The following is a 27,236-nucleotide window of genomic DNA, read 5'->3' on the forward strand; positions in this document are numbered from 1 at the left end:
GCTGTCAGCAGAGAGCCTGACATAGGACTGGAACCTACAAACTGTGAAATCATGACCTGAGCCAAAGTCAGATGGTCAACAGACTGAACCACCCAAGGCGCCCAGTAGCTATTCTTTTTTACCTTATACCTAATGTGAGGCCTTTCCTAGAGAACTCTGCGTTTCCTGGAGTCTGGGAATCTAGTTAGATGGGCTGATTGACTGCTTCGGAGTGGTAATGCCAACAGAATACTGCTTGCAGTGCCCTCGGCTGCCTATGGGACAGGTCCTAAACTCGCAGAGATAATTATGGCCAAGACAGCTTCCTGCAGACTCCATGAAGACCATGCTAAGGCGAGGGAGAACAACATGAGATCCTCTTGGATGTTGTTTAGTAAAGCCACCTGGGGGGGCATGGAACCCTAGCAACAAGAATCTGGTATATTTCCCTTAAGCAGTTGAGGATATGATAGCTTGGGGCTGGGGTGCTGTTCTGAAGGACTCAAACTTTCTCAGCAGGCTCTAAGAGGACAGCACGTATGAAACTAGAGTGGTCAGTGACAGCAATTCTATAAATTCAGCAAATGGCTTACCATTTTGGGGTCACAGTTAACTTATCTGTAAATACTGAACGATCAGTTGGAAATATTATCTTCCAATATCTTGGAAATATTATCAGTTGGAAATAATATCCAATATTATCAGTTGGAAATATATATATATATATATATATATATATATATATATATATATATATATATATAAATACACACACACAAACACACATATATATGCTTTATGATACTTTTATGAAACTTGTCACCAGTCACAGCAGTACATCCTGGATTAACCTGCCACCTTCAACACCCTCCTGTGTTTTTACATATTGCTTTGATTCAGGAAGTTTAAAGCCCAGTAAATTATAATATTATTAAATCTATAAATTTATTGTATTTGATTACAAATATAGTATGCATAGTAACTTTTCTGAACAAATAATGAGATATAATGCCTAGCAAACCATTAAATCAATGATGATGGTTATTAATATTAATGAAATTGATCATGAATATTTACCACCTTGTAAACATTTAATGTAAAGCAATTATTTTTGTAAGTAATATAATAGGTCTGCCTGAGTACACAGTTATCTATTAATATTAGAATTAATATACTCTGAAGAATAGCCTTATTAATCAGTTATCCTAGAATATGTAGCAAAATAAAATAACATTGTAGTCAATCCTCCCTTCCAAAATGAAAATCTATATATTTAAAAGTGCCATCTGCATATAGTTAATGCATTGCCTTCCTCCTCTAAAATAAAAATTGGATTCATTTCTTTTATTACACATTAAATGTTGGTTTAGTTAGATCTTCCCTAATACTTAAAATAGACTTGCAATAAAAAACCCGTGCATTTAACTGAAAAATATCTTTCCAAATTCTCATAGTTATGACAAATATATACAACTGAGGTTGAAACATGAGATTCTTTCACTGTGGTTCTTAGAAGCCAGATCAGACTTTAATTTATAACTTGAACCCTTCTGTGTTTTACAACATGTCAGATAGGTATTTAAACCAGGAATCTGCCTTTTCCTTTTAACTTCTCTCTCATAAGCATCCTCTTCCTTGAACTTTAATTCAACAAAAGAGATTTCTACCATTAAAGAGAAATAACTTTGAGATAGTGAAAAAAAATGAGGTAAAAATGAAGCCAAGAATAGGTACTTTTCCATTAATTTGAACAAATACTCTAGCAGAAATTCCCATATACTTGTAATGACTTTTCATTTTTCCTGTTTATTGCAATTTATCCAAAGATGTTGATTTTTAAATCCTATTTCTGAATGTCTTGGTTTTTTTCCCTGAGCCTTTTGAAGCCTTTGAGAATGCATTATGGAATGGCAAATAGAATTATCTTCTTTTAAATGATTTAGTGTTTCCATTTCTCTCAGTGTAGAAAGAACTAAGAAAACTGTGTTCTTCATCCCACAGACTTTGTATTTTTAAGGAAGTATTAAAGAGTTTTTGAGTAGTGGATTGGATATTTTAAAGTACTGTTTCTTAAGAACTCTTTATATATTCCAATTTAAAGCATTTTCTCTAGATTTATTACATTTAAAATACTCATCACTTTGCCTACTGCATTGACAATGATTTCTTCCTGTTTGGTTACCTACATCATGTAGTTTATCAATGAGTGTATGTCGCTGTTTCTTCCCAAAATTAAAAAAAAAATGAATAAATAAGCTGCAATATTTGAGGAAGACTAAAGTTCAGTAAAGGAGAAAAGAGTATCATACATGCAGAAGTTAGAGATGAACAAGATACAGTAAATAATCAAATGTCTCCTTGTGTGTCAGCAGGAGTAACTGTTTTAGGTTGAGACTTGAGGGAGCTTCCAGAGAAGAAAGTTAATATGGAAGTTAGATTCACATATTTAAGTTTACTTGTCTAATCTTTGCCATCATCTTTTTTTTTTTTTTTTTTTTAATTTTTTTTTTTTCAACGTTTTTTATTTATTTTTGGGACAGAGAGAGACAGAGCATGAACGGGGGAGGGGCAGAGAGAGAGGGAGACACAGAATCAGAAACAGGCTCCAGGCTCCGAGCCATCAGCCCAGAGCCTGACGCGGGGCTCGAACTCACGGACCGCGAGATCGTGACCTGGCTGAAGTCGGACGCTTAACCGACTGCGCCACCCAGGCGCCCCTTTGCCATCATCTTCATACCTAACAGTTGTAGGAATTAACCATTTTCAAGTAGTTTTCATGTCAGTTACTCACATGATTCTTAGAGCTATGCTGTAAAATAGAAAAGCCAGATGCTGTTGACTCTAATTTGGAGATTTGGAGAGAATCACTCATTTGTTCAAGATCTTGTTAACAAAGAAGGACAAGTATGCAGGTCTTTCCACTCTGTCTATACCAGTTCTCTTTTTTTCTGCCACTAGATAAAAGGAGAAAAAAATGGCACCCCTCCCCCTAAAAATGGCACTAGAACGTTTAATTAGGCAAAACTTAACATTGGCCCTAATATTAAAAAAAAACATAGACTAAATAGGCATATCTGGATGAACCGGGGGTGAGGTTCAGTAGTACCTCTCACTAACGTCCCTTAAGCCTCCCTCCCTGAGGCCACACTGCTCTATCCTAATGGATGTTTGCCTAGACCCCGCTTTCATTCTTCCAGACCTCATCTCTTTTTAGGCAGTTCTTTACATGTTGGACAACAATACTATTTTAGAACCCTTCTCTATGTGAAGCAGAATTCCTGCCCTTATTTAAATGTTACTTGATCTGAACCACTTGACCCTCTTTCTCAATCATGATGGTCCACTCTTCTTGGAAACTAGCTCTGTCTCTTTATCAAACAGATTATTATTAACATAAGTCTCCTCACTTCTGGACCTCTCATTTGCTAATATAAATTCAATATTTTAAATTCACCCCTGTTAAATTCAGTATTCACTAAAAATATCCTGGGCTTGTTTAGGTCTTTGAAAGGTCAAGATAGCCAAAAGAAATGAGAGAGAACCAGGAGCTATAAAGAAATGGACAGATGTAATTGGCTTGGCACATTTCCCTATCAACAAGAGGATGATAGGGATGGTGTGAAGGACCTTGAAAGTCAGAAGGAAGGGTTCCAACGGAATGAAATGAACTCTAAGCCAGCCATTGTGAGTTCTTGAGCAGGTGACAAATTGGATAAATAAAAATTTGTCAGGAAGGTCATTTTGACAGGGTAATGCAAGATAGTGTTTACACAGACAGCTCCTCCTACTTCTGTCACAAGACAAAGAATACATGGCTCAGGACTATGGAAGTGGAAATGGAGACCAGAGATGATTAGGAAGAATGCTCTTTGTAAGAATCTTTGATAACTTGTCGCTAAATTGGCATGGGTGGAGTTGACAATGAAGACTCGGGGGGGAATGGGAGAGAGATGCAGCAGGCCAGTTTGAGGGGGAAATGTTGAATTCAGTTTGGGAGCTTTTGTATTTGAAGTAAATAGAAACTTGTCCACAGTTATTTTATTTGAAGTTAAGGTTATGGGTTTTCATCTCAGAGGGTAAAAGTTCAGAGAGAAGAGGAAAAGAGCAGGGGAATATTCTAGACTCAGTGATCAAAAGCAGGAAACGTTGGCATTGTTTTAGAATAATTGCATTGATTTTCTTACATTTTTATGAATTATTCATTACATTTTATGATTAGGTGCTATCCTAGTTTCAGTAATCACTGGGACCACCAGATTAAGCAGTGGAAAGTTGGCCAGGTTAGGTGAAACTTAATGGAATTCACTGTTTTAGTCAACATAGAAAAATTTTCCAGTCATTAATCACTGCCTCCAAAGCTTTCTTGCCTTTAACTTCTGTCCCTTAACTTGGATATATTTGACTTGATTTCTCTCTCTCTTCCATTTGTCATAAAACTTATAACAGTTAATCAATGTTTGAGTTGATACTTGGTAATTCTTATATAGGAAAAATATATATTTAGTCTTCATCAACAGTTATTGGCCTACAGATCCCAAAACACTTGGAATTTCATCAATGTTGACAGTGAGAAAGATGCCTTTATTATGTTAATGAGGTGAGTTTTGGAAATCACCTAAAGATGCAGGCTAGTCTTTATTGAAGGCCACCCAGTGATTAGAGGGTTGGAAATTTCAGTCCCACCCCAACCCTCCTAGGAGGGAAGAGGGACTTGGCATTAAATCAGTCACCAATGGCCAGTGATTTAATCAGGAGTGCCTATGTAATGAGACATCCATAAAAACCGAAAAGAATGGTGTTTGGAAAGCTTCTGGATGTGCTGGGTGGAACAAGAATGTTGGGCCTGGAGAGGGCATGGAAGTTCTGCACTTTTGTTCCATGCCTTGTCCTCTGCAACTCTTCCATCTATTCCTGAGTTGTGTCCTTTTATAATAAACTGGTAATCTAGGAAATCGAATGTTTCTCTACGGTCTGTCAAACCCAAGAAGGGAATCTTAGGAACCTCTTGTCTATAGCTGGTTGGTTAGAGGCACAGGTGATAACCTGAACTTGGAACTGCCATCTGCAGGGGACAGGGGGCAATCAAGCAGGATTGAATCCTTAACCTTTGGAATCTGACGCTATCTCCAGGTGGTTAATGTCCACGGTGAGTTGAATTCTAAAACCCCTGCTAGTGTCCAAGAATTGCTTACTGGTGCTGGGAAACCCTTGGCTCCACACATCAAAATTGGGTGCAGAACCCAAAATAATACCTAAAATAGCCTTGTGTTTATGTTTTCCTTCTCTTTTTGTTTAGTTTGAGTTTTAAAAAGCAGAGGCAAAAATTCCTTAATGTTAAAGAATGACTTTGATGAGAAGAATTGCCAAAATCAATCGTGCCACGTAATGCCATTTTAGAAGTCTGGTAGATGGTTTTTACCCTGGCTCAAAAAGCTATATAGAGTTTTCACTTGGGGTGGTTTTGGGACTGTGCCACAAAGCTTCACTGTGGTTTGCCACCTGGAACAGCATGGGTGATAAGGAAGCAGCTGCATGAAAGCATTTGCTGTGTGAGAGGATAGAAAATGTATGTACTGGCCCTTCCAGGGAGGCCTCATTGCTGTAGCAGTTTATCCCATTACTAAATACGTGCTGTGCTGATATCCTCACATTCAGCTGCTGACCAGCAGCGTTGCCCTCAGCTTTAATAGGGAGCATATGATCACTCCAGCTGGCAGGTGACACCATTTGGCAACATTCCCCAGCAGCTCAACAAAAGATTTTCAAACATCAAAGCAAGGGGAAAGACCTCTGCCTTTATAAGGAAAGTGGTTTGACTGTGCATGCATTTTGTTTCCATAAGAATTATTGCCTCTAACTTGCTGAATTTTGTAAAGGAAAGGGCACACTTAGAGAATGAAATTAGCTCGGAAAATTTGTAAACTGTTCATTCAGCTTGATAAATAAGTGGTAAATTAAAGGAAATTTAATTTTGTGTTTAAAAAAAAAAGAATGCAGCTTGAATTTAGTTAAAGATAGGAGAAGTCTCTTTTTTAAAGGTTCATTCTGAAAACACGAACCAATATAAATTTAGATTGGTTAGGCTATGAAAACTTGAGTCTTCAATTTTATTGAAGAAAGCGACCTGAGAGGTCTTTTAGGAAAATGTAATTTCACTATGTGGGAAGTTGTGAAGCAGAGTAATCTCTACCTGATGGGTCATGTCACTCGAAAGTAGCAGTTTAGGAATGTCTTGTGTCTCTTGATAATGAGCACCACATCATTTTCCCTCTTGCTGCAAACTGGGCAGAAAAACTGGGCAATCTCTTGGTCTGTTCATTTTTATCACTGAAAAAGCAAACAGTAAATTAATAGGAAAAAAAATATATCTGAGAATTATGTTCTTATACTAATATTTGAATATAATTTTAAAATTAAATCTGTTTATATGTAAGCATAAGAGATGGGACTAAAGGCATGACAGTCAATGGGCTGATGGCTATCTTAGTATATGTGAGAAACATATCAACTTTGAAAAACATGTCCTTTTTTCTTTTTCTCAGATAGTAGAGTTACGGTAATATTTTATATGTGGTTTAAGTCCCATTACCCTCACATTTTGCTGGCCAGCATTGGGACAACCACTTTCTTTCTTGGAAAAAAAAATACCTAATCAAATTAAATTCATGCCTGTGCTGTTAGAACAGAGTATAAAGCTTACACATATATTTTCCTTTATACAAATAAAGTGATACCTTAAACTACTCTGAACACCAAATTGTAATTTGTTCATATTACCAAATTTGGGGATGCTTGTTAATATTACAAGAAGATTTAGGGTAATATCCTTTATATAGAAAATTCTCCTATGACACGAATAGTTGATATTTAATGTGTTTGTATCTTTACAGGAAGAAAATGTGTTAATTCAAGGAGAATATTATAATTGCTTATAGACTAATTCTAAAACTAAAAAAGGTATATTGCTATGAATCTTATTTACAAATAATATGTTCTTAAGTGCCAAAATGATTTATGTTTCTGAAAAGTCCTATGAGTTCATCACATTCTATAGGCCTGGTGAGGGAGTAGGAATTGAACTGAGTTCAGGATGAGCTAAACTCATCATTCAGATGAGCTGTTTGGGCTGGCTCATCAATCATCCCACTCCTCCAATGTAGTGCTCCTCAAGCTGTCTACAGAAAAGGATCAGATGTTGGCTTCTGGTTTTCATTTTTGTTTGTGTTTGATTTTCCTACTGATCAAATAACACAGTTCTCTTGTACATGTTTAGCATATAGCTCACCACAGAATTCTACATTAACAAAACTGGCCTATACCCTTTTCATCAAATTACATCCACAGATCATGTGCGTGGGTGTTGCAAATTTCAAATTGCTGCAGAATTGCCTGGGTGCTTACTTTTTATCTCTTGTGCTTAGATTATCGCATACCCTTAACAAACGCTCACCTTCATCTGTGGACCTTGTTTTGAATAGCACTGCTCTTGTAGGACTTTTCTGTCCTACAAAGACAGAAAACTGAATCATATTTTTCAAAGTTGCTTGCAGCCTGGATGTGATTTAGACTCTAATAATGTGCTAGAGCTGGGCTTGGAATCTGAACTGAGATCCTTGGGAAGAGACAGAAGTACTCATTTCACAGGGAATTTTTTGCCAGAAAAGTGGCTTCGCATAGCCACAAAAGCAGCTTTATGAATTAGAGAAATGGCAGTGTGATTCTGAGGGCTGGAAGGTGTACTGGGAAGTTGGCTTAGATGCCTTCTCCTCCAGCCTATCCAATTATTTTTATAAACCATCTGATATCTGGTAATGTGTCTCATTGTGTGATCTATTCAGTTTCTGTTATGTAAGAAGTAAGGCTATACTGATAAAGATTTACTTGTCAACTATAAATATGAAATGATTTAAATTTTTGGAGTAGCTGAGAGAGTAAGCTCAAGACCAGTGTTCTCAAACTTTAGTGTAGTTATAGATCAGCTGGGAATGTCGTTAATATACTGGTTCTGCTTCTGTAGAGCAGCGTGGAGATCTGAGATTCTGCATGTCTAACGAGCTTCCAGTTAATTACAGTGGTTTGTCCACAGACCTAACTTTGAGTAGCAATACACTAGAGTATGCCAAGCTTTCAGGAACAGTTTCCATCTCCAGGGCTCCAGACTACAGATGTTAGGCTGCCACAAGATGATGAAAAGCTATTCTGATCACTTTATTACTTTCCCTGGATTGGAAACAATGAGCCACAGTAATACCCAACCATAACTTTTTTTTTTCTTATTTTTTTTTTCTGGTTTTTAAATTTTCTTTTTGGCCCTAGTAGGAATGAAAAGGGAAAAAGGTTGTTTCTTTGTTCGTTTTTATCTATCTATCAAGAGAGAAAGGGATTATAAGAGGAATTTAAGCGAAGAGGCTACAAATGGGTTTTACAAGATGCCGCTTTTTTGCCACCTCAATGTAGATATTCAGCCTACCTATTTTTAAGGGAAATAGATCTCTTGCTCATAGTTTGTGTCATACTTTCAGTCTATAATTTCATCTGCTTCCCAGGAGAAGGAACAATTTTCACATGGCACTGTTTGGGGCAGAGGTGCTTCAAGCCGCATTTGAAGACTGTCTAGATTTTGAGTGAGTTTACATCAGAGAAGCAAAGAAGACGGGAGATGGGATTCTGAATGGCAAATAGTGTAGATGAAAGTAGCAGAAGAACTGGGCTACTTCTGTCTGGACTCATTGAGGACAGTGGACAGAGCTGTAGGCTATCAGGGAGCAGGACCAAAAGTTCACTCTGGCTAACTGACAACCCACGGGAGGGCAGTGGAAGTGGTGACAGATTATGGAGAGCTTTGGTTACCAGAGAGGAAGGTTGGGATTTGATTCTGAGAAAATGAGGGTCTCGGGAAGTTTCTAAACAAAGCTCAAAAATGATAGTGGTATTTTAGGAGGTGAATGAGGCTACCTTCAGAAAGAAGGTATATTTTCACAGATGTTATGGTTATTAAATAGCCTTCAGAAATAATTTTAGGAAAAAAATATTCGAAATTCTTTTGAATTCTATTTTTGTGTAACTTGAATAGCTTTAATTATCAAAAATGAAATTTATAGTGGTGCCTGGGTGGCTCATTTGGTTGAGAATTTTGACTCTTGGTTTTGGCTCAGGTCATGATTCCAAGGTCATGGGGTCAAGCCCTGCGTCAGGCTCCATGCTAAGCATGAAGTCTGCTTAAGACTCTCTCTCTCCCTCTCTTTTCCTCCCTTGCTCATGCACTATCTTTATAAAATTAAAAAGAAAGTTATAACTTATCAGTTTTAACCTTGACATGAAATTAAAGATGTTAAAGATGTGGATAATCGGAGTTTGAAGTAACTATCAGAAATACCTGTGCTCTGTCCTCTTAATGAAGTCTCTTTAAAGACAAGTATTGAATTCTCTCCACTTTTTCATTTTTTTCAATATTTCTCTGATTACTTTCTATCTGGTACAGGGTATACTAAATAACATCTGCTTCTATCTCAAAGCCAAGCTTTTGTTCCATTAAGTCCTGGCCATCTGGGCTATCCTGAATGTAAATGAAATGGAAACTGTCACAGTGACCATCATTACTTTTACCAGGCGATCCTTGCAGAAGCATAGCCCATGCCTTTGACTTTCCCAGAGGAGCATGTTCTCATGAAAACTATAATGAACCAAGGTGTATAGTTCTCCTGAGTACTTAGAGTCAACTCTTTACATGGCCAGAATAAAGGAGAGAATGGTACAAGATAATAGCTGCATGATTCGTAACCATGGATCATTTGTTACCTACCCTATTTGGTCTCACTAACAATCACAAAATGTGCTTACAAAGGTCTAAAATGAGCCCCCATGTGAGACCCCTCATATACTCCTATTGCCTTGGCTTTCACCTCTTATACCCTCATGATTATTAAAAGTATACAGACCATCCAGAACTTTCAACCAAACCCTGAACTTTAATTCTGAATCTGCCTACTGAACATTTCTGCCTCTTGGATATGTCCTGGAAATCTCCAGATCAAATCAAGACATTAATGTTAAACTCATTTATAAACTGCCAGAAACTTACTTCTCATTCCATGTTCTCCATTTCAAAGAAACACAATGCTGTTGTGTGTGTGATCACCAGATCATCAAAGTTAGAAACTTCCAAGTTATTTAATGACTCCTTCTCTTTTAACCCTTTCAATTATCCATCAGGTTGCATGATTTCTAACTCCTCTTTTCTTACACTTGGTAGCTCCTTTCAATTTCTTTTGCCATTATCTTTATTGTGCCCTTCCTAAACCTCATTAGCAGAAAGATTTAGATGGAATCCCAAATCGGTTATTTTCTAGACCTAGAGGAGACATTTAGATTTCATTTCCTTATCTTAAACAAATAAACAAAAAAATGCTTTACCTTATAGAGTGGTTTTGAGGATTACATTAGATATTTTAGGCAAAGTTAAACACAAGACATAGCTCATAGTAGACATTCAGTGAAGATTAATCTCATGTTCATGATCACACCTATTAGACTGAGCAATGTCTGGCACATAGTAAGCACTCAATATATGTTTCTATTTATTGATATATGCATTATATTATATCAATGACATCATTATCATTATCATGGTCTTCCTGCCTCTTATCTTGTGTCCTAATATTTCACCCTCTACATCACCATCGAAATTTATATAAAATGCAAATACCATGTCCTTTTTCCTGCAAATCTTTCAGTGATGCTCTCGCCCACATAATTACTTTTCTGGTCTACATAACTGCCCTTGATCTGGTCTAGGCTTCCATTCCACTCTTATAACCTCTGTGTAACACAGACTCCTTACATTGAGGCCAAGGAAAAAAATCTGTATTTTCCCCACCAACCAACCAACAAATGGCTCTTTTATTTCACATCTCCATAAATTGTCTTTATTTCAATCTGACAAATTCTAATACATTGTTTAAAATTCACCATAGTAACCTGCTACTTCAGATAGCCTTCTGTGCCTCTCCAAGCAGAATTATATGCTTGCAACTTAATTATTCTAATCTTGAGATTGTACATCCAAAGCCCAGTATTAAGTAGAGTTACTGAATACATGTTTGTTGAAATAATTGTTTGGGGTATTGGAAAATTACAGGAAAGCTAATAGATTGATAGATAGGTAATATATTGTCACATATTAACATAAAAGAACTTAAAACTGTTTTTTTTTGTTTATGCTACTAATTTCTTACATGTTGGACCTGTTCTGAAAATTAACACTTATGAGGGAAATGTATTTGTTGTGGCTTTTTCATAATCACTAATTCCTCCTTAGGACAAGTAGCACATTTACAAAGTGAACGAATGGTACAAATCTTGGGGCAGTGAAACAGTGATACTAGTTGATTCACAGTTAGCCAGTAACTTTGGCATTGGCCCCAGCTAAAGAATTTGTCCTAACTGAGATTTACAGTTTAAAATGTGAGAAGTAGGAAAAAATGGTTAATAAAATGGGCTCTGATTTTTAAAAATCCAAGCTCAAAATTTAATCTACTAATTGCTAGATATATGATCTTGAACGTGTTTCATAACCTTTTGGAGACTTTTTCCTTATAAAATGAAAATAAGAACGGTACCCACATAAAAGGATTGTTGGGAGTATCAAATGAAGTGTTAAACTTAGGCTGCGCGTATGTACGACTCACAAGACTATACCATAGGCCACATTTGGCATCAGGTCTGTTTTTGTGAAGGATATAGAATAGGAACTTGACATGATTGTAGATCAGACATTCCAAATGAGGAAATTTTCCTAGAAATCTGTAAAGCACAGCTCACATGGAGGAAAAGTTCTACATCAGACAAGCCCAGCAGCTGTTCTGGCTTAAAAGTCTCATGACCCGCAGAAGCTGAGATCTCATGAAGCAACCCCATTGTCACAGCCACAAGGTCGCTATAAAAACACAAGCCCTCTCCCTAGAGTTGCCACATTCAGGGAAGCTCAAAATGGTGGCTGTCTATCAGGTATTTGTAGTTTCTCCAGTGCAGATGGGATTTATCCAAAGGGGTTATTTTATCATAAATAATACAATCTAGTAACATAGCTGACTTGCCAGCTTTATTCACATTACCAGGACAACTGAAAAAGGCCGTTAACTGATGGTCAAATTCTCTACAAAAGGTTAAAAGGAATTTTTGATCCCTCTGCCTGTACATGAAACATGAACTCAGTATTACATAGAGGATAACATATACATGTTAATATGAAAACAATCTCAAGAAAGATAAGAATTGTATCTAAGAGTAAATTACAGAGAAGTTTGTAAAGAGAGGCATTAGAAGTCATGATTTGGTCATTAATTTGCCTGACTTTTGTGAATGAACTCATAAATGCAAGAATGAAAACTTACTCATTACAGAGGAAGTTTTGCTCTGTTGTTAGTGTTGTACCTAATGTATCATAAATGCCCAATACCTGCCATTTGAGTAAAAATTGGGTTTTGGTCTTCTGTGTTGTTAGAAGAAAAACAGAGCTGACTCACAGGGCTCTTTTACCACTATTCTCGGATGATTCTTCTTCCCAGACCTCTCAGCTCAGACAAATTGACTTTGATGCTTTGAGCTCTAATTGTCTCCTAGGAATGCAATTTTCATGCACATGCCAGTAGAATTAAGAAGATTGAATGTGAGTTGTTACATTAAAATGGACCTGCCTCTTGGTATGGTTAATTACCATAGTTAAATATAGCACCTGAATGACAAGACAGAATTATCAGTGCATTCTCCCAGTGGAACAGATGGCTGTATCATGGCGACAGGCTGCCCATGTCTTGTAAACATGCATTATTGGTTATTGGGAATGGGCAAGAGTTCAACTAAGAATCAACACAAGGCCACCCACTTCCAGGAAAACCATTTAAAGTGCATATGCCTGTAGTCATTGGCATTCATAACATCATCTTCATATGTATACATTACAATTTAGAACCCAGCATCCCTCTAATTCAAGTAGGAGTAGAGAGATAACAGTTTGAATACAAATACTTTACTGACAAGTAAATATGAGACATCTACTTAGAGTGTATTATGTAATATATAAATAGATTTATATTTCTAATGCTTATGATGTGTCTAATTAAGATACCCATATGTATATTGTATATTAAAGTGTGAACTACAGGAGTTGATGTACTTGAATAATCATAAAATTGTGACAGCTAAAGTTTCAAATGATATTAAAAATAGTGTTAAGCTTATGGGGTGCCTGGGTGGCTCAGTCAGTTGAGCACCCAATTTCAGCTCAGGTCATGATCTCACGATTCGTGGGTTCGAGCCCCACATCAGGCTCTGTGCTGTCCTTCAAAAATAAATAAATGTTTTTAAAAAAACGTTTTTAATAATATTAAACTTACATTTAAGGGTTTTTTTGTTAAAACAATATTGTATTAAGTTAGCCAGGCATGTTTATTTAAATCACTAAACAATGAAAATTACATGTTAACTGTTCTTGGTTCCTCATTTTCTGAATTAAAACAAATCTGGAATGAGTGAAATGAACAATATGGTAAGCTTAGTTTCAGCTAATTTTGTTTAGTCCCTTTATTTTCTATTTCCTCTGAACAGCTTAACAACTCTTACAAAATAGGAAATGCAAATGTTAGCTTTGAGTCTGACTGCTTTTACACATCATAAATGTTGATATATTTTCAATGAAATTGGCCTTGTACCTCCAAGTAGAAATAAAAATGTCCAAGCTTATTTTACTCTGGAGTGTAGAAGACAAAGTTTGTAACTGCTCATTAGTCTGTGATGAGAATCCTAATGTTCTTTTGCAGCTTCTGCCGACAAGAGAAGCTGCCAATGACCTTCCAGTCCTGTGTGATCACCAAAGAGTGCCAGGTGTCAGAGTGGTCAGAATGGAGTCCCTGCTCAAACACGTGCCGTGATGTGGCATCCCCAAAAGGCACTCGTGTCAGGACACGGATCATTAGGCAGTTTCCTATTGGCAGTGAGAAGGAGTGTCCAGAACTTGAAGAAAGAGAACCCTGTGCATCTCAAGGAGACACAGTTGTCCCCTGTGCCACGTGAGTAAATAAAGGATGGCAGCTTATGTTGTGATGTCTCCCTACCTTGCGTGTTCACATACCCATTTGATTTTAAATGATTAGTGAATTGAGAAATAGTGATTTTTACAAATTCTAAGTGGGAAAAAATAAAATACCATTTTGCAAACACTGTCCTACAAAAATGTTCCGACTTTTGGACTTTATTCTATAAAAAGTGAAATTTTCATTTTAACTCCCCTAAAGAATGATTTGTTTGGTTTCACTTTCCTTGACATCCCCCTCCCGACCCTCTGACTCAAGGCATCATTTATACGTGTTTTCTTTCTTTCTTTCTTTCTTTTTAATTTATCTGAATGCCATTCTTCCTTTATGAATATATATGTCAGGAGCATTGTTCTGTGATGCCCCAGTCCTGCAGCTGTGTTCACCCCCTTTTAAAAATGAAAAATGAATGTGAAGGTCTAGTTTGCTGTCATGAAACTTTACTATTGACAAAGCGAAGCAGCTAGATCAGACATCAGAAGGCCCATTTAACTTTTTTTGTCCATTTGCGATGAACATTAGTACATCCATTTGTACCCATGTTGGCTGTTAATCTGATTACCGAAGAAGCATCTTGGTTAAAGTGACACGAAGTGCTACATGAGCCATTCTCTTTGTGCTTTCAGAATATCCATTTTCCTTGAGGTGGGGAAATGCCATCACTTCTATCTGTAGTGGCATCGGGAAATGGTTCCTGGCTATTGCCTTAAAGCACATATTGGGCTGAGAAGCCCCCAACATTTCTTTCACATCCTAACGTTGATTGGAGCTTTAATTTAGAACCACAGATCATCTTTCCTGTGTTCCACTGATTAGAAACGTCAGCTGTTTTCAACATTCATCAGGCACTCATCAGGGATTCTCAGTGCTACAGAAAAACACTCATTCTTCACAATAAAGAGAAAACTCTGAACTGTTATATATTTTTTAATCCTCACACACACTTATAATTTTGATCCAGTATGAAGTAGCAATTTTCATGCATTTTATTAAAGGCAAAACAAATGTTTGGGTTGATCATCATTTAGAATGTTTTCCATTCTCAGATTCAATCCTCCTTTGTTTATAAGCATCAAGAAAGGGCCAGCCTGAGTTCAGCTTAATTGAACATAAAATTTTATGTTTTCAGCATTATGCTCTCTTTTCATAAAATATTTATAAGCAACTTCCAGTAATTGCAAATAAAACAGGATCATCCTAAATTTAACCCCTCTTTAAATGGAGCACTGCTGAGGATAGAGGAGAAGAAATTGAACCTGAATCTGTACCACAGATGTAGTAGTCTATGGTTGATTCAAGAGGAAAGTGTTTTTTAGACTAATTTTTTTTAAGAAAAAAATATGTAAGAAGAACAGAGCAAAGTTTTATTGAATAAACATGGTTGCCACGGCCAGCATTTTCTTTCTTCAGGTATGGCTGGAGGACTACAGAGTGGACTGAGTGCCGGGTGGACCCTTTGCTCAGTCAGCAGGACAAGAGGCGGGGCAACCAGACTGCCCTCTGTGGAGGAGGGGTGCAGATGCGAGAGGTATACTGCGTGCAGACCAATGAAAACCTCCTTTCGCACTTAAACACCCAGAAGGACAGAGAAGGTAAACTATCTTCTTCTTTTCAACTAACACATGCAGACTGAGCCTGGAGTCACCCTGCAGGGAGACGGATATACATATAGATATACGGAACATGAACAGTCATAACTCTGTTCACATCATGGCTGATATCCACTTTGATGAACAGTAATTTAAATTTAATAAGTAATAATCCAATTCTGTCCCTGGTCAGTTCTGATTTGCTGACAAGTCTTTTAAATATTCTGACTGCAGACTCTGAGTCAAAATTTAGCAGGTGTAACTAATTATAAATACAGAAGAAAACATCTTGTAAGTATACATGTAGAATGGTCATTTATTTTAAAGGCTAGAGTTCCCTTATATAAGATGTAAAATCTGCTTGTAAAATGGCAACCCCTTTTGCTGTTTGTAATATGGTTGAAAAATAGTAGGTTAATTATGATATTGAGTGAAATTTTCAGTTTGAATTTAAATGAAATAAATACAGAATAAGTACAAAGTACGACTACAGTAAAAAAAAAGTAATAGGTAGCTCAGTCAATTAAGCATCCAACTCTTCATTTTGACTCAGGTCATGATCTCAGGGTTCATGAGTTTGAGCCCCCTGTCTGGCTGTGCACTGACAGCATGGAGCCTGATTGGGATTCTCACTCTCTCTGTCTCTCTCTGCCCCTCCCCCCTCACATCTCTCTCTCTCCTTCTCTCTTTCTCAATAAATAAATATTAAAAAATAGTAATGACATGACTTTAAAAAAAAACAACTCTTGATTAAACCCTTTGATTTGGAAAACCTGTCTTAGAACCTTTTTTGTTTAAATCTCAATTTGGGGATGAGATGTGCTAAGTGTGCAAAAGGGTAAGTGAGTTCAAGATGGTCAAGGCTAAAAGTATATATTATTATATATTAATATTACTCTACATTTCTAATAATTATTAGATTAAGTTTGTATTCAATTCATTGCTCTTAACTCCCTACAAATAATGAATGTTTTTGAGCAATGTTATAGGCAGACCTTCTTACCTTCCCTCTACCTGAGAAGAGCAGGATTTCTATCATTAGTCCATTAAATAAATATCTATTAGTTGCCAACAGAGTTTCAAAAATTGTATGAGGTGATATGGATGGAAATATCAACACAAAATTTGTGTCAGGAAAGTGCTCATGGTTATCATGAGGGCACACAAACCAATAGGTATAATACAGTATGAAATGCATTACAACTTGAGTTTAGAATATCTGGGGGGAGGGCGGTAGAACAGAAACAGAAACATAGTGGAAGTGGCACTACAGCTGAGTGATGACACACACCTCCCATACAGAAAGTGGATCAGGAATGCAAGAAGTTTATTCCAGGCAGAGAGGACAGCATGTATTGAAACCTACGGGTGAAGACAAGCAAAAGCCAATGAGAAATCTTGCCAAAAAAGATGAGTATGTTGTATTTGGCAAGTTGTAAATAGGATAGGGTAGTATTCCCCAGCAAATAGGTTGGTTGGAAAGGGAAAAGAATAAGGATAAAGACCCAAAATAGGAGAATTTTCAGAGAAGAAATCTGGTGAAGGATGCCCAGAAGAGAAGGGAAAAAACCAAGAGAAATGAGTGTTAAAAAAAAAAACAGAAGAGAGGACTCCTCTGCCTCCCCCCAAAATTAGTGGCACCGATGACCAGCAATTCATGGAAAATAAGCACTGAAGTTGTGCATTTACAACTTGCACAATTTAATTGTTTTGTATCCACTAACTTTACATAGTATGTCACCCAACTTATTTAGGAATCTAGCCTAGGGATACATTTTACTACTAATGTTTCTTGAGGTTGTAAGAAAGTAGCATAAAACATGTAATGTTAGTACATTAATATTTTCTTGGCCATTTTAATGGCCACATTTTTAACACTGTTAGGTGGATTTATTATAGCAGTCCTTTCAGAGTAGTATAATTTCATTGCTAGAGGTAGATCAGATTTTAGTTTCTGAATGTCAATTATGTCCTGTGGGTTATTACTTTCAAAAGATCCTTCAGAATTCTGAATTGCAACTGGGTGGGTTTTTTTTTTTTAACCATTTTGCCATGGAGTCTCCCTATCACTGCCAAAAGCATGGCAGAGCACCAAAAACTCACAGAGAAAAAGGGAAACAAAAAGAACATTGTCGTTAAGATGTATGTGTTGGAGTAAAGCAAATGCCAAAGCAATGATCCATGGATATGGAAATAATCAATTTGCCTAAAATTAATATTAATCATATATGTATGTAACATGAATAATTTGGTAATTTGTGTCATTTCCTTTCAAATACCAAGAATACTAATAAACCTTATATAGTCTTTTTAAAGACAGTTAATCCTCCCTAAAAGTTGCAGCTTTTTTTTTTTTTCTCAGAACTTAGACTATATCAATTTCTCCCCAGAAGCACTTAACCATTTCCCAATGGGAAATGTATTCAATATGCCAGCATCCCAAGGGTGATGTGTAAAGACTGTACATGTGTGTGAATGGAGAATAGTTAGGCTGTGGGCTGTGAGGATTGTTCACATTCTGTTTTCTTTCAATAAATACCAAAGAATGAAAGCTTACTTTGTAAAAGAGAGGGAAAGTCCTCCAAATAACTCCTTCAATGAGTCCTAAAAAGAAAGTACTGATCTCAAGTAACTGATTGTATAACCATGAACAACCTGCCCCAAGAGCAATTTGTATTACGCTTAATATGAAGAACACAGTCTACACTGTTTGCAGATTTGCACCATGTGTTCTCTGAACAAATGTCTTCTTTCCACATGTAACCAAGTTATTAAAAGATACCTTAACCTAAAGTAAAATACTGTAACTCAAAATGAAATTTCCTGATATAAAAATACTGAAAACAAGTGATGTGAAGTTCACATAAAATTCCTTTATTATCTTGGCACATCACATTACACAGAGGAATGGTAATATCCACCTTACCACAAGGACAGGGCCACATTAAATAACTTTATTCATTGGTGTATTCACTACTATTAATAGACTCACACACACCAGGCTATAAAAAATTTTCCTCCCTTCAGCTAATGTATTTAATTTCCAGAAAATCAAAATGTATCTTATTAAAGTACGCACAAAGTATAATGTATTATATTTGCAACTTCGCACCTTATTTGTGCCCATTGAATTATACCATCGGAATATTTATGAAGTTGGTGATAGTACCTATAGATAATTGGGAAAATATATCTACTTGATATTGGAGACCATCCATATCTTATTCATGTATTGCCACAGGCCATAGGTAACCCTCCCAATCTTGACAACATTTGTCCTACCGTATTTCAGGTGAGCAAAATTTCCACTTCTTTAGAGGAAAGGTTTGACAAGTTTTCTACTGAGAAGAGTTAATAGTAAAACCCTGGGCAGGTTCTGTTCAGCTGGCTGATCGGAATTCCAGCAGGCTGTGAACAGTGTTCAGCTTATGCTGGCATGAAATTGACCCTTATGAGAATATGACAGGAAGAGGCTTTGCCCATGGGGAGGTTAGCAGTAGCTAGAAAACTGATGAAAATGTTGCTTATCATTGGATACATAAACATGAATTGATTTTTTAAAGAGCTCAAAGTGAAATGAAAGTAGATTTTAACTCTATAATTGAAGACATTCTTTTAATACATATTGAACATGTTTTTAAATGAAGGAAACCAAGAGTATTGGTTCTAAAGCACCATGAAGCTTTCATGATATATATTATAGGAAATGTTAGAACATTATTTTGTAGAAAATAGATTAAAAAGTCCACAATGAACTCTGGATAAGGTGTGTGGGCTTGGAGGCTATTAAGAAAAACAGCCTGGATAATGAGCCTGTATGATGACACATAATAAGATAAACCAGCAGAAAGTTTGGGCGATCGATGGAAAGATGGATGGCAGGAAGGTGGTTGAACTGTGAATGGGTACACAGAAAGATGAAGAAGGAGTTCATAATTTCCCATGTTCTGCAAAGAAATAAGGAGAATAAGTCACCATCTCTAAATGGAATGCACACTATTTATAATTGTAGTTGTTTATCCACAGTTTCCACAAAGTAGCCCACTTTGGTCAAAGCTGATTTGAAAAAAAGAGAAATGCAATGCTTATGGTGCTATTTCCCTGTTATTTCAGAAAGTAAATATCAGAGTACGTCGAAGTCTAGTGCTGCACCTTTCCTATCCATCACTTTTGAAATAACAGGTAGGTGAGAACATTTTACATGCCATTTCGATCAGAAATATGTATCAGACGTTCTCTGTACATTTCCTTATATAATCCTTAAATGATCTAGGAAACACAGTGGTTTACTTTTGCTTTCTCTATATCTAGAAATGTGTCCATGCGGACCCCTCAGATAGAAGTGCTTTCATGTTTCTTGACTTTCTATAACATCTTTGTGTAGATGTTAAAATTATAGAAGAACATAAAAAGATGTTAAAACTTACCAACTTTAAATTGTCACTAGGATACCATAATTATATACACAGATATATAAAATTTGGTTATGAATGCTTCTGTTGAGATAAATTGACAGTATGAGCACTTTTCAAAATTTATCCTATTTCTAAGCACACCACTTTGAGCTCTACTAATCTTTTAAAAAAATTTTAATGTTTATTTATTTTTGAGAGAGAAAGAGGGGTGGGTAGGGGCAGAGGGAGGCAGGGGCAGTGGTTACAAAGCTGGCTCTGTGCTGACAACATAAAGCCTGATGCAGGGGTCAAACCCACAAACCGTGAGGTGATGACCTGAGCTGAAGTCCAACGTTTAACTGACTGAGCCACCCAGGTGCTCCTCTCCTAATCTCAATAAGGTAAATGAAACAGGAACAAAATAACACCATGACTCCCTTTTGAAGACAGCCTTCACAGTTGCAGGGGGATGTAAAAAGCACTGTGGTATAATTATAGACTAATTAAAACATAGGAAATCCTTGAAAAAAGTCAGATATTTCTTGGAAATTACTTCTAGGATATTTTGTGGGAGAGAAGGGCTGTTAAACCTATGAAATTTGTGATGAGTAGATTACAAAATAGAAGTGAGATGCCAAGAGATGTCAGCCACTGGAATAGAAGCTAATAAAAACTTACATGCTGGGAACTAGATTAAGTTAGTCAATGGTCTACCCCCAAGATAATTTAGAGTTTTTAGTAGAGGAAGAGCTTACTAATGAGATAGCAGGAAGTATCCAACCAAAAACATATATATATATATATATATATATATATATATATATATATATATATATACACACACACACACACACACACATATATATTTGTTTGTATACACACACACACATATATACATATATATACACATATATGTAACAGATTGTAAGCCATGTAAACATGAAAACAGGGCTTATAATGCCTTTAACTTAGTTGTTATTTAATAAACATTTGTTGTTTGATATGTTTACTCTCCCCTTTGTGAATGGCTCTTACAATTTGTCAGAAAATTATTTCTTGAACATTTCAAAAATACTTTTAAAAACTCTTGATTTTAGCAAGGGGCTCTATTCACATACACCCTTCATCCCTGAATAAATAATTATTCATGCCTCTGACTTTGAATAGAGGAAACATGATCTAGTTGTTAGATCAAATGAAAAGAGTCAAAATTCTTGCACTGTGCTTCTGTGTGGGCACTCATTCAAGAGCACATGTTTTATATGTCTTATTCTCTTTTCTAGTTACATACAAAGCTTTACAAACTCTTAATTTCATCTTAAGGCAACTTTCAAAAGAACCCTATGCAAATAATCAGGAAGCCTCATTTCTTTTCTGCTTGGCCTTTTACCCTTATGTATATTATTTAATTTTATTTGCCTAAAAATACCTATTATAGAAGATTAGAAAAGCTGAAAATCATCCCTTACAAAACACCTAAATAGGCAGGGTACGATATTGCTTTAAATGCTTTTAAGAGCAGAACTGAGGTCTTGATTAACTAAATGATTTTTCAAAACGAACCAGGAAGACTGAACTGATGCTCTCCGTGTTGCCCTGGGTGGTAATTGTACCTGCAGGAGGAGGGTTACACACTGTGGGAATCGAGAAGGAGTGAAGTCTATAATGGGTATGACATAAAACTTTTAGCCAGAGAAAGAGAGTGAAAATGGAAATACTGCTTTACATTTTCAACCTCAAAGAGTGATAGCAGCAACGAATGAGTGAACTCAACTTACCTAGAGAGGGAGAGGACAAGGAAGCAGGTCAGCCTCAGCCTTAGTTTGAAGTCAGGGCAAGAACAAACCTTTCCTATGAACTCCACGTAAGGATCTGTACTCATATTAATTAATTAAGTTTCAAATTTATGGAACTTCCATGAATCCAAAGACCACCAAACTGAGAAACTAATGTAAGAAATAGCATCAGGCAGGGTACCTGGGTAGCTCATTGGTCAAGAGTCCGACTTCGGCTCAGGTCATGATCTCACTGATCATGGGTCTAAGCCCCGCGTCGGGCTCTGGGCTTATAGCTTGGAGCCTGGAGCCTTCTTCAGATTCTGTCTCCCTCTCTCTCTGCCCCTCCCCCCACTCATACTCTGTCTCTCTCTCTGTCTCTCAAAAATAAATATACACTAAAAAAAGAAAGAAAGAAATAGCATGACAAATGGTACTACTGAGTTGCCTAACATAAGCAAAAGCAAAATCTTTGAAGGAATGAATACCTTAACCTAAGCCACAGAGTTTCCCCAGATAAAATGTGCCATTCAAAGCTGCAAACTACACAAGGAAAAAATAATCCATTTTAAACAGGATTTAAAATACCTAACAAACATTAAGATTAGACTCACAACGTTGGAAATAATGGAGATAGCAGATAGACACCATAAAAGATATATGCTAGAACTTACTAAAGATGTAAAGGGAAAATTAAAACATTAAATATAATGAATCACACACAAAAAAAGACCAGATTTTTTTTTTAAAAGAACAAAAAAGAAATTCTAGAATTTAAAAGTGCTTTTACTGGAAATAAATAGGTAGATTAGACAGATTGAGCTAAACAGTTATTAATAAACTCAAGACAAATGTAAGGAAGTTAATCAAAAAAGGAACACTGAAAATAGAAATTAAGAATAAAAGTGAGCTAAGTCATGAAGAATTAAACAAGAAGGTTCAGAATGAAAAAACTAATAGAAGACATGAGAGAATTTTCTAGATTTGTTGAAAGACAAAATGTACAGAATGAATAGAGACAGTTTTCAAACAGGATAGTGATACACTTAAATACAGAGTAGTGAGATTTCAGTTCATCAACTATAAGGTAGTTCTGTAAGGACAAAGTAAAAGGAATAAAGAAAAGGACAAAAATTAACTAAAAAGGAATTAATATATCAACAGTGAAATTCTCAACAGCTGAAAAAAAGGCAAAATAACAAAAATGATATTTTAAAAGTACTGAGAGGGAAATAAATGTCAATTTAGAATTATTTATCCTACCATTAAAAACTACCTACCATCAAAAACTATGGGCAAAATTAAGACAGAAGTGAAAAAGTTGACCTCTATGAAACCGTCACTGAAAAAGTTCCTAAGTGATAATGTTTAAGATGAAGGAAATTGAAATCAGCAAGAGAAGAAGTCAAGATGTGCAAAGAATTTGATAAATATCTGGGTAACTTAAGTATAGATATGATGAAGCAATATTATACATGATTAAAACACTATATTCTTAATGAGCAACAGTTATATATGACAGGAGGAAATGATAAGGAGTATATTGTTTGGGAAAGGGGGCAGATTTGATCACCCTTATATATTAAGTCATTATGCATGTTAAAAATGTAAGAATAATTATCAAAATAAACTATAATTATTAATATTATATTTGTATAATAATATATTATAAGATGTATTTTTTCCAATCCAACAGGAAATAAAAGGTACTAAATAAAAATCAATTCAACACAACTGCTAAATAAGATAAAACTCATTTGCTTCCTAGAAATCTAATTAATACTAGATAAAGAAGACTAAAAATCTACAAATATAACTTCTATATGTCAGAGTCAAAAGCTTTTACAGGAAATTATTTTGTTTTAATTATTACTGTTTCTTTGAGAGCATTGATCAGTATTATGAGTGTTTGTAGTTCTCAAACTAAGAATATAGATTAATCAGTCTACACATTCACCGTTGCTGGCAAATATGTAAACACACAAATGACACATGATGTATTTCTCAGGCGGTAATGCCTTCTGTATCTATAAAGTGCAGCTGAAATTTTTATTTTGTCAAGGCAATAACATGAGATTTACTTAAATTATATATGTTTGCAGTGTCAAAACTATTCAGAAGATTGGTTTAATCCATTAAATGGCATTTGATGGGAAATTTTCTTGGATAATTTAAAAAATGTCCAGAATTTTCTCTAGTATTTTTAGAGTGAAGAATAATCTCCAGGAACATAAAACTCCATAAAAATTACATTGCTAAAGTGGTATTGTTCAATGAAGTATGAATGTGATTGCAAACTTTTAAAATTGAAGGAGAGAAACATTGAAAATTCATGAGTACCTATATGTCAAACCTATCTCCCTTTTTGTCATTCGTTTCTCCCAGTTTGTAATGGGAAAGATGAATGACATGGGCATTATTACCTAGGCAAAGGTAATAATGACAAAGGAATTATTACCTAGAGAAGATAAAATGTATTATTACCTATCTTGGTGTCTTGAACAGAGTCATAGATGGTATGGTGATAAAATATGTGAGTAATATTAAGCTAACAAGGATAAAACATTGGAAAATAAATTTTGACACAAAAAGATGTTAATAGACTAGAAACACTGGGATTTCTACAAGAGTGTGAAGTCTAATGGAATACTTATACATACCAAAACTTAAGTCCCAAATGCTCAGTCTAAAAGGAAACAGTAGTCATAATGATGATATGATGACAGTGACAATATTGATTGAATTTATTAAGACACTGTTAATTATGTGGTTCCTGCAATGATTAAGTGCTTAGTGTGGGGAACAAACAGTTGGAATCAGTGACTTAATGTTAAACTCATCCTGTGTCTGTTCTCCCAAATGTTACTCTTCTGAACATCAATCACAGTCTGATTGATGAAATGCTACAAATTTGGATATCTTATTTGATATTCCTTCATTCACTCCATAAATACTTATTGAACAATTATTAAATTGCATCACTGAAGATAGACGTTGAAGATAGAATGTTTTAAAACAAAAGCAGACTTGATGCCTGTCCTCAGGGAGCTTATAGCTTGATAGTAAGTAGCCTTGTCACTATAGTTTTGTTTACTGGATTTTCAGAACCGACGCTTTGTAAGGCTAACATGGAGAAACTTCTACAAATATACCAGTTTGAGACTTCAATTAAGCTCTGAAACTACATTACAACCGTGGTGCATCCTTAATAAAGAACCTTTACCCTTATTCCTTCGGTGAATTATTTTTCCAAGACATATATATCCTCAGAATACAGTTTAAGTATCACCTGGATGTTTTAAGAAAATGCATATTATCACCTGGATATTATCCCCTGAGATAGTGATTCTATAAGTCTGGAATGAGTTTAGCAATCTCCCTCTATTTTATAAGCACCATTATGATTATAATCAGGAGTTTATTTTACTATAAAGCCAATGAGAGCCCTTTTAAAAGGCTTTCTAAAGCTATATAAGAGGCTAGGATAGGGTCAGGAAAGCTCCTGGTTTTCTTAGCCCCAAAGTTTATATAATTTAAGGGTCGCTTATTATTTTTTTTAAAAAAAATGCAAAATTCTAAATACAAAATCACTAAGATCTCTGCCAAGGCCCCAGAAAGGGACTGTGCATGAGAAGGACATGAACCTGAAGCTTTAAGACTTCTCAATAAATCTGTCCCAAATTCTAGCATAAGTTTTTGACCTCTAGTGGAGCCAAAGAGAATCAGTACTTTAAGATGAGACACAGAAACAAAGGCATGTATGTGTAGAAAACGGGTTTTCCACATTTCTGAGGTTAGACTGGCAAGGAAAGAGTGGGAAAAGTCACTGTGCCCTCAGAAGTGAAGTAGAACTTTTAGTTCTAATACTGGTCTTATTTTCACTCATCAAGCCCTAGCTTGGGGTTCCCAAGCTACAGATCTTTAGAAAAACACTATACCTTGCCAGCAGTTAAGCTAGGAAATTGGAGAGGAAGATACTGTTTTATCTTCATCCCTATAACCCCCAGATGGAATGAAACCATAGCTATTAGTAAAGGTCCTTCCGTTAATGAAAGAAAGATGGTGGATAAAATGTCACATAACCTGATAGTGTCAAGTGACTGTAGTACATGTGCTTTTTGTAACCCTTAAGCACTTACTTCCCTGAGAGTCTGTTGTAGATGAATGATAGCACCAGAAGGAATTTTGAAACAAGCACTCAGGGATGCGCACTGGTGAATGAATAGCATGTTTTCCAAGGCACACTCCTGCTCTCTAAGAATGTAAAAGAAATGGTTTGTGGCTGGCTATTGCCTGCCTTGCTGATGATTGCTCAGTAGGGAGTAGCTACTCTCACCAATGTTAACAGAGGAGTACAAACTACATTGTGGAACTCATTAATATTTATTCCTTCTAAAAGCAATGGGCAATAAAAAGGGAAATAAACCAGGGAGAATAGCAGTGGGAAAAGGAAGCCATGACAACAGATTCATCTTGGAAAGGTTTCACCGTTTATTGCACACAAAAATCCACTCGAAATACAGGATCCATATTGTTATATTATTAACCTGGAATCCACTAAAAAGGCCTCTTATTGGGTCCAGAAACCTGTGAAAAAATTGTATATTGAGCACAATTCAAGAACTCAAAGTAACCATCCATATTCTTACATGCATTTGATTTACTTTACAGTTTCACATTTTTGCCATTGATCAAACAAAGCTACATGTCCTAAGTGTCAGTCTGTGCTGTATCTGCTTATACACAAGGACTTTCTCAAGGCTAGGGTTTTCCTGTCTGTTGCAGCAGAGACCAGTTGGCATTGTTGCTCCTTGTTTCTTGGTGCTCCTCTATTTTCTCCATTAAAATCCCTTCAGCCATTGTCCTCAAACTCTCCAAATATCTCCTCCTATTTCAGATCATCTTTTTCACACTGTAAGACCTCAGTGATTTTTCTTCACCCAAAGCCTATAGCCTTCTTGTTCTGTATTTATAATTTACCACTTGATTACATATAATTCTATTATTTTACAATCACTTCATGAATATGCCAACTTCCCGAGATTTTAAGCTTCTGAGGAGGTTGTAGTGTTTTTCCCCTCCTAAATTTAGTATTAAATAAATAATTCTACCAGAGGTCTGGGTACATTGGCTGATTGTGTCATTTAGAAATATTTTTAAGAAGGGGAAAACCCTCAGAGGATGTTTACTTCCTGGACATCTAATTCATAGAGTTTCATTTCCGATTCATCTCTATGTCTCACCAACTTCATTCTGTTCCTCCTTTGTTTTCCTTTCCTCTGCAAAGGCCTAAGGAGAGTATATGTAAAACACATCCTAGCATGAGACTTTGCCAAAATAAATATTAATTGCTTTTGTTTATGTGTTTACTTTTCTGGTTCAATTGAGGAAAAGGGAGGAATTTTTAAA

At 35.9% G+C, this 27,236-nt stretch overlaps 1 protein-coding gene across 3 annotated transcripts in view; it reads left to right on the forward strand.

Moving 5' to 3' along the window:
* THSD7A (thrombospondin type 1 domain containing 7A) overlaps positions 1-27,236 on the forward strand; it is a 446,765-nt gene that overhangs the window by 218,722 nt on the left and 200,807 nt on the right. For 2 of the 3 annotated variants that reach the window (XM_058724979.1, XM_058724982.1), the window contains exons 3-5: positions 13,797-14,045; positions 15,480-15,661; positions 19,772-19,840. In XM_058724979.1, coding sequence (XP_058580962.1) covers positions 13,797-14,045; positions 15,480-15,661; positions 19,772-19,840 — 500 coding nt within the window. The remainder of the gene's footprint in view (positions 1-13,796; positions 14,046-15,479; positions 15,662-19,771; positions 19,841-27,236) is intronic. The other variant, XM_058724980.1, reaches the window with a different exon arrangement.

The sequence above is a fragment of the Neofelis nebulosa genome, chromosome 4 (assembly GCF_028018385.1).
Source record: "Neofelis nebulosa isolate mNeoNeb1 chromosome 4, mNeoNeb1.pri, whole genome shotgun sequence".
Classification (NCBI taxonomy): domain Eukaryota; kingdom Metazoa; phylum Chordata; class Mammalia; order Carnivora; family Felidae; genus Neofelis; species Neofelis nebulosa.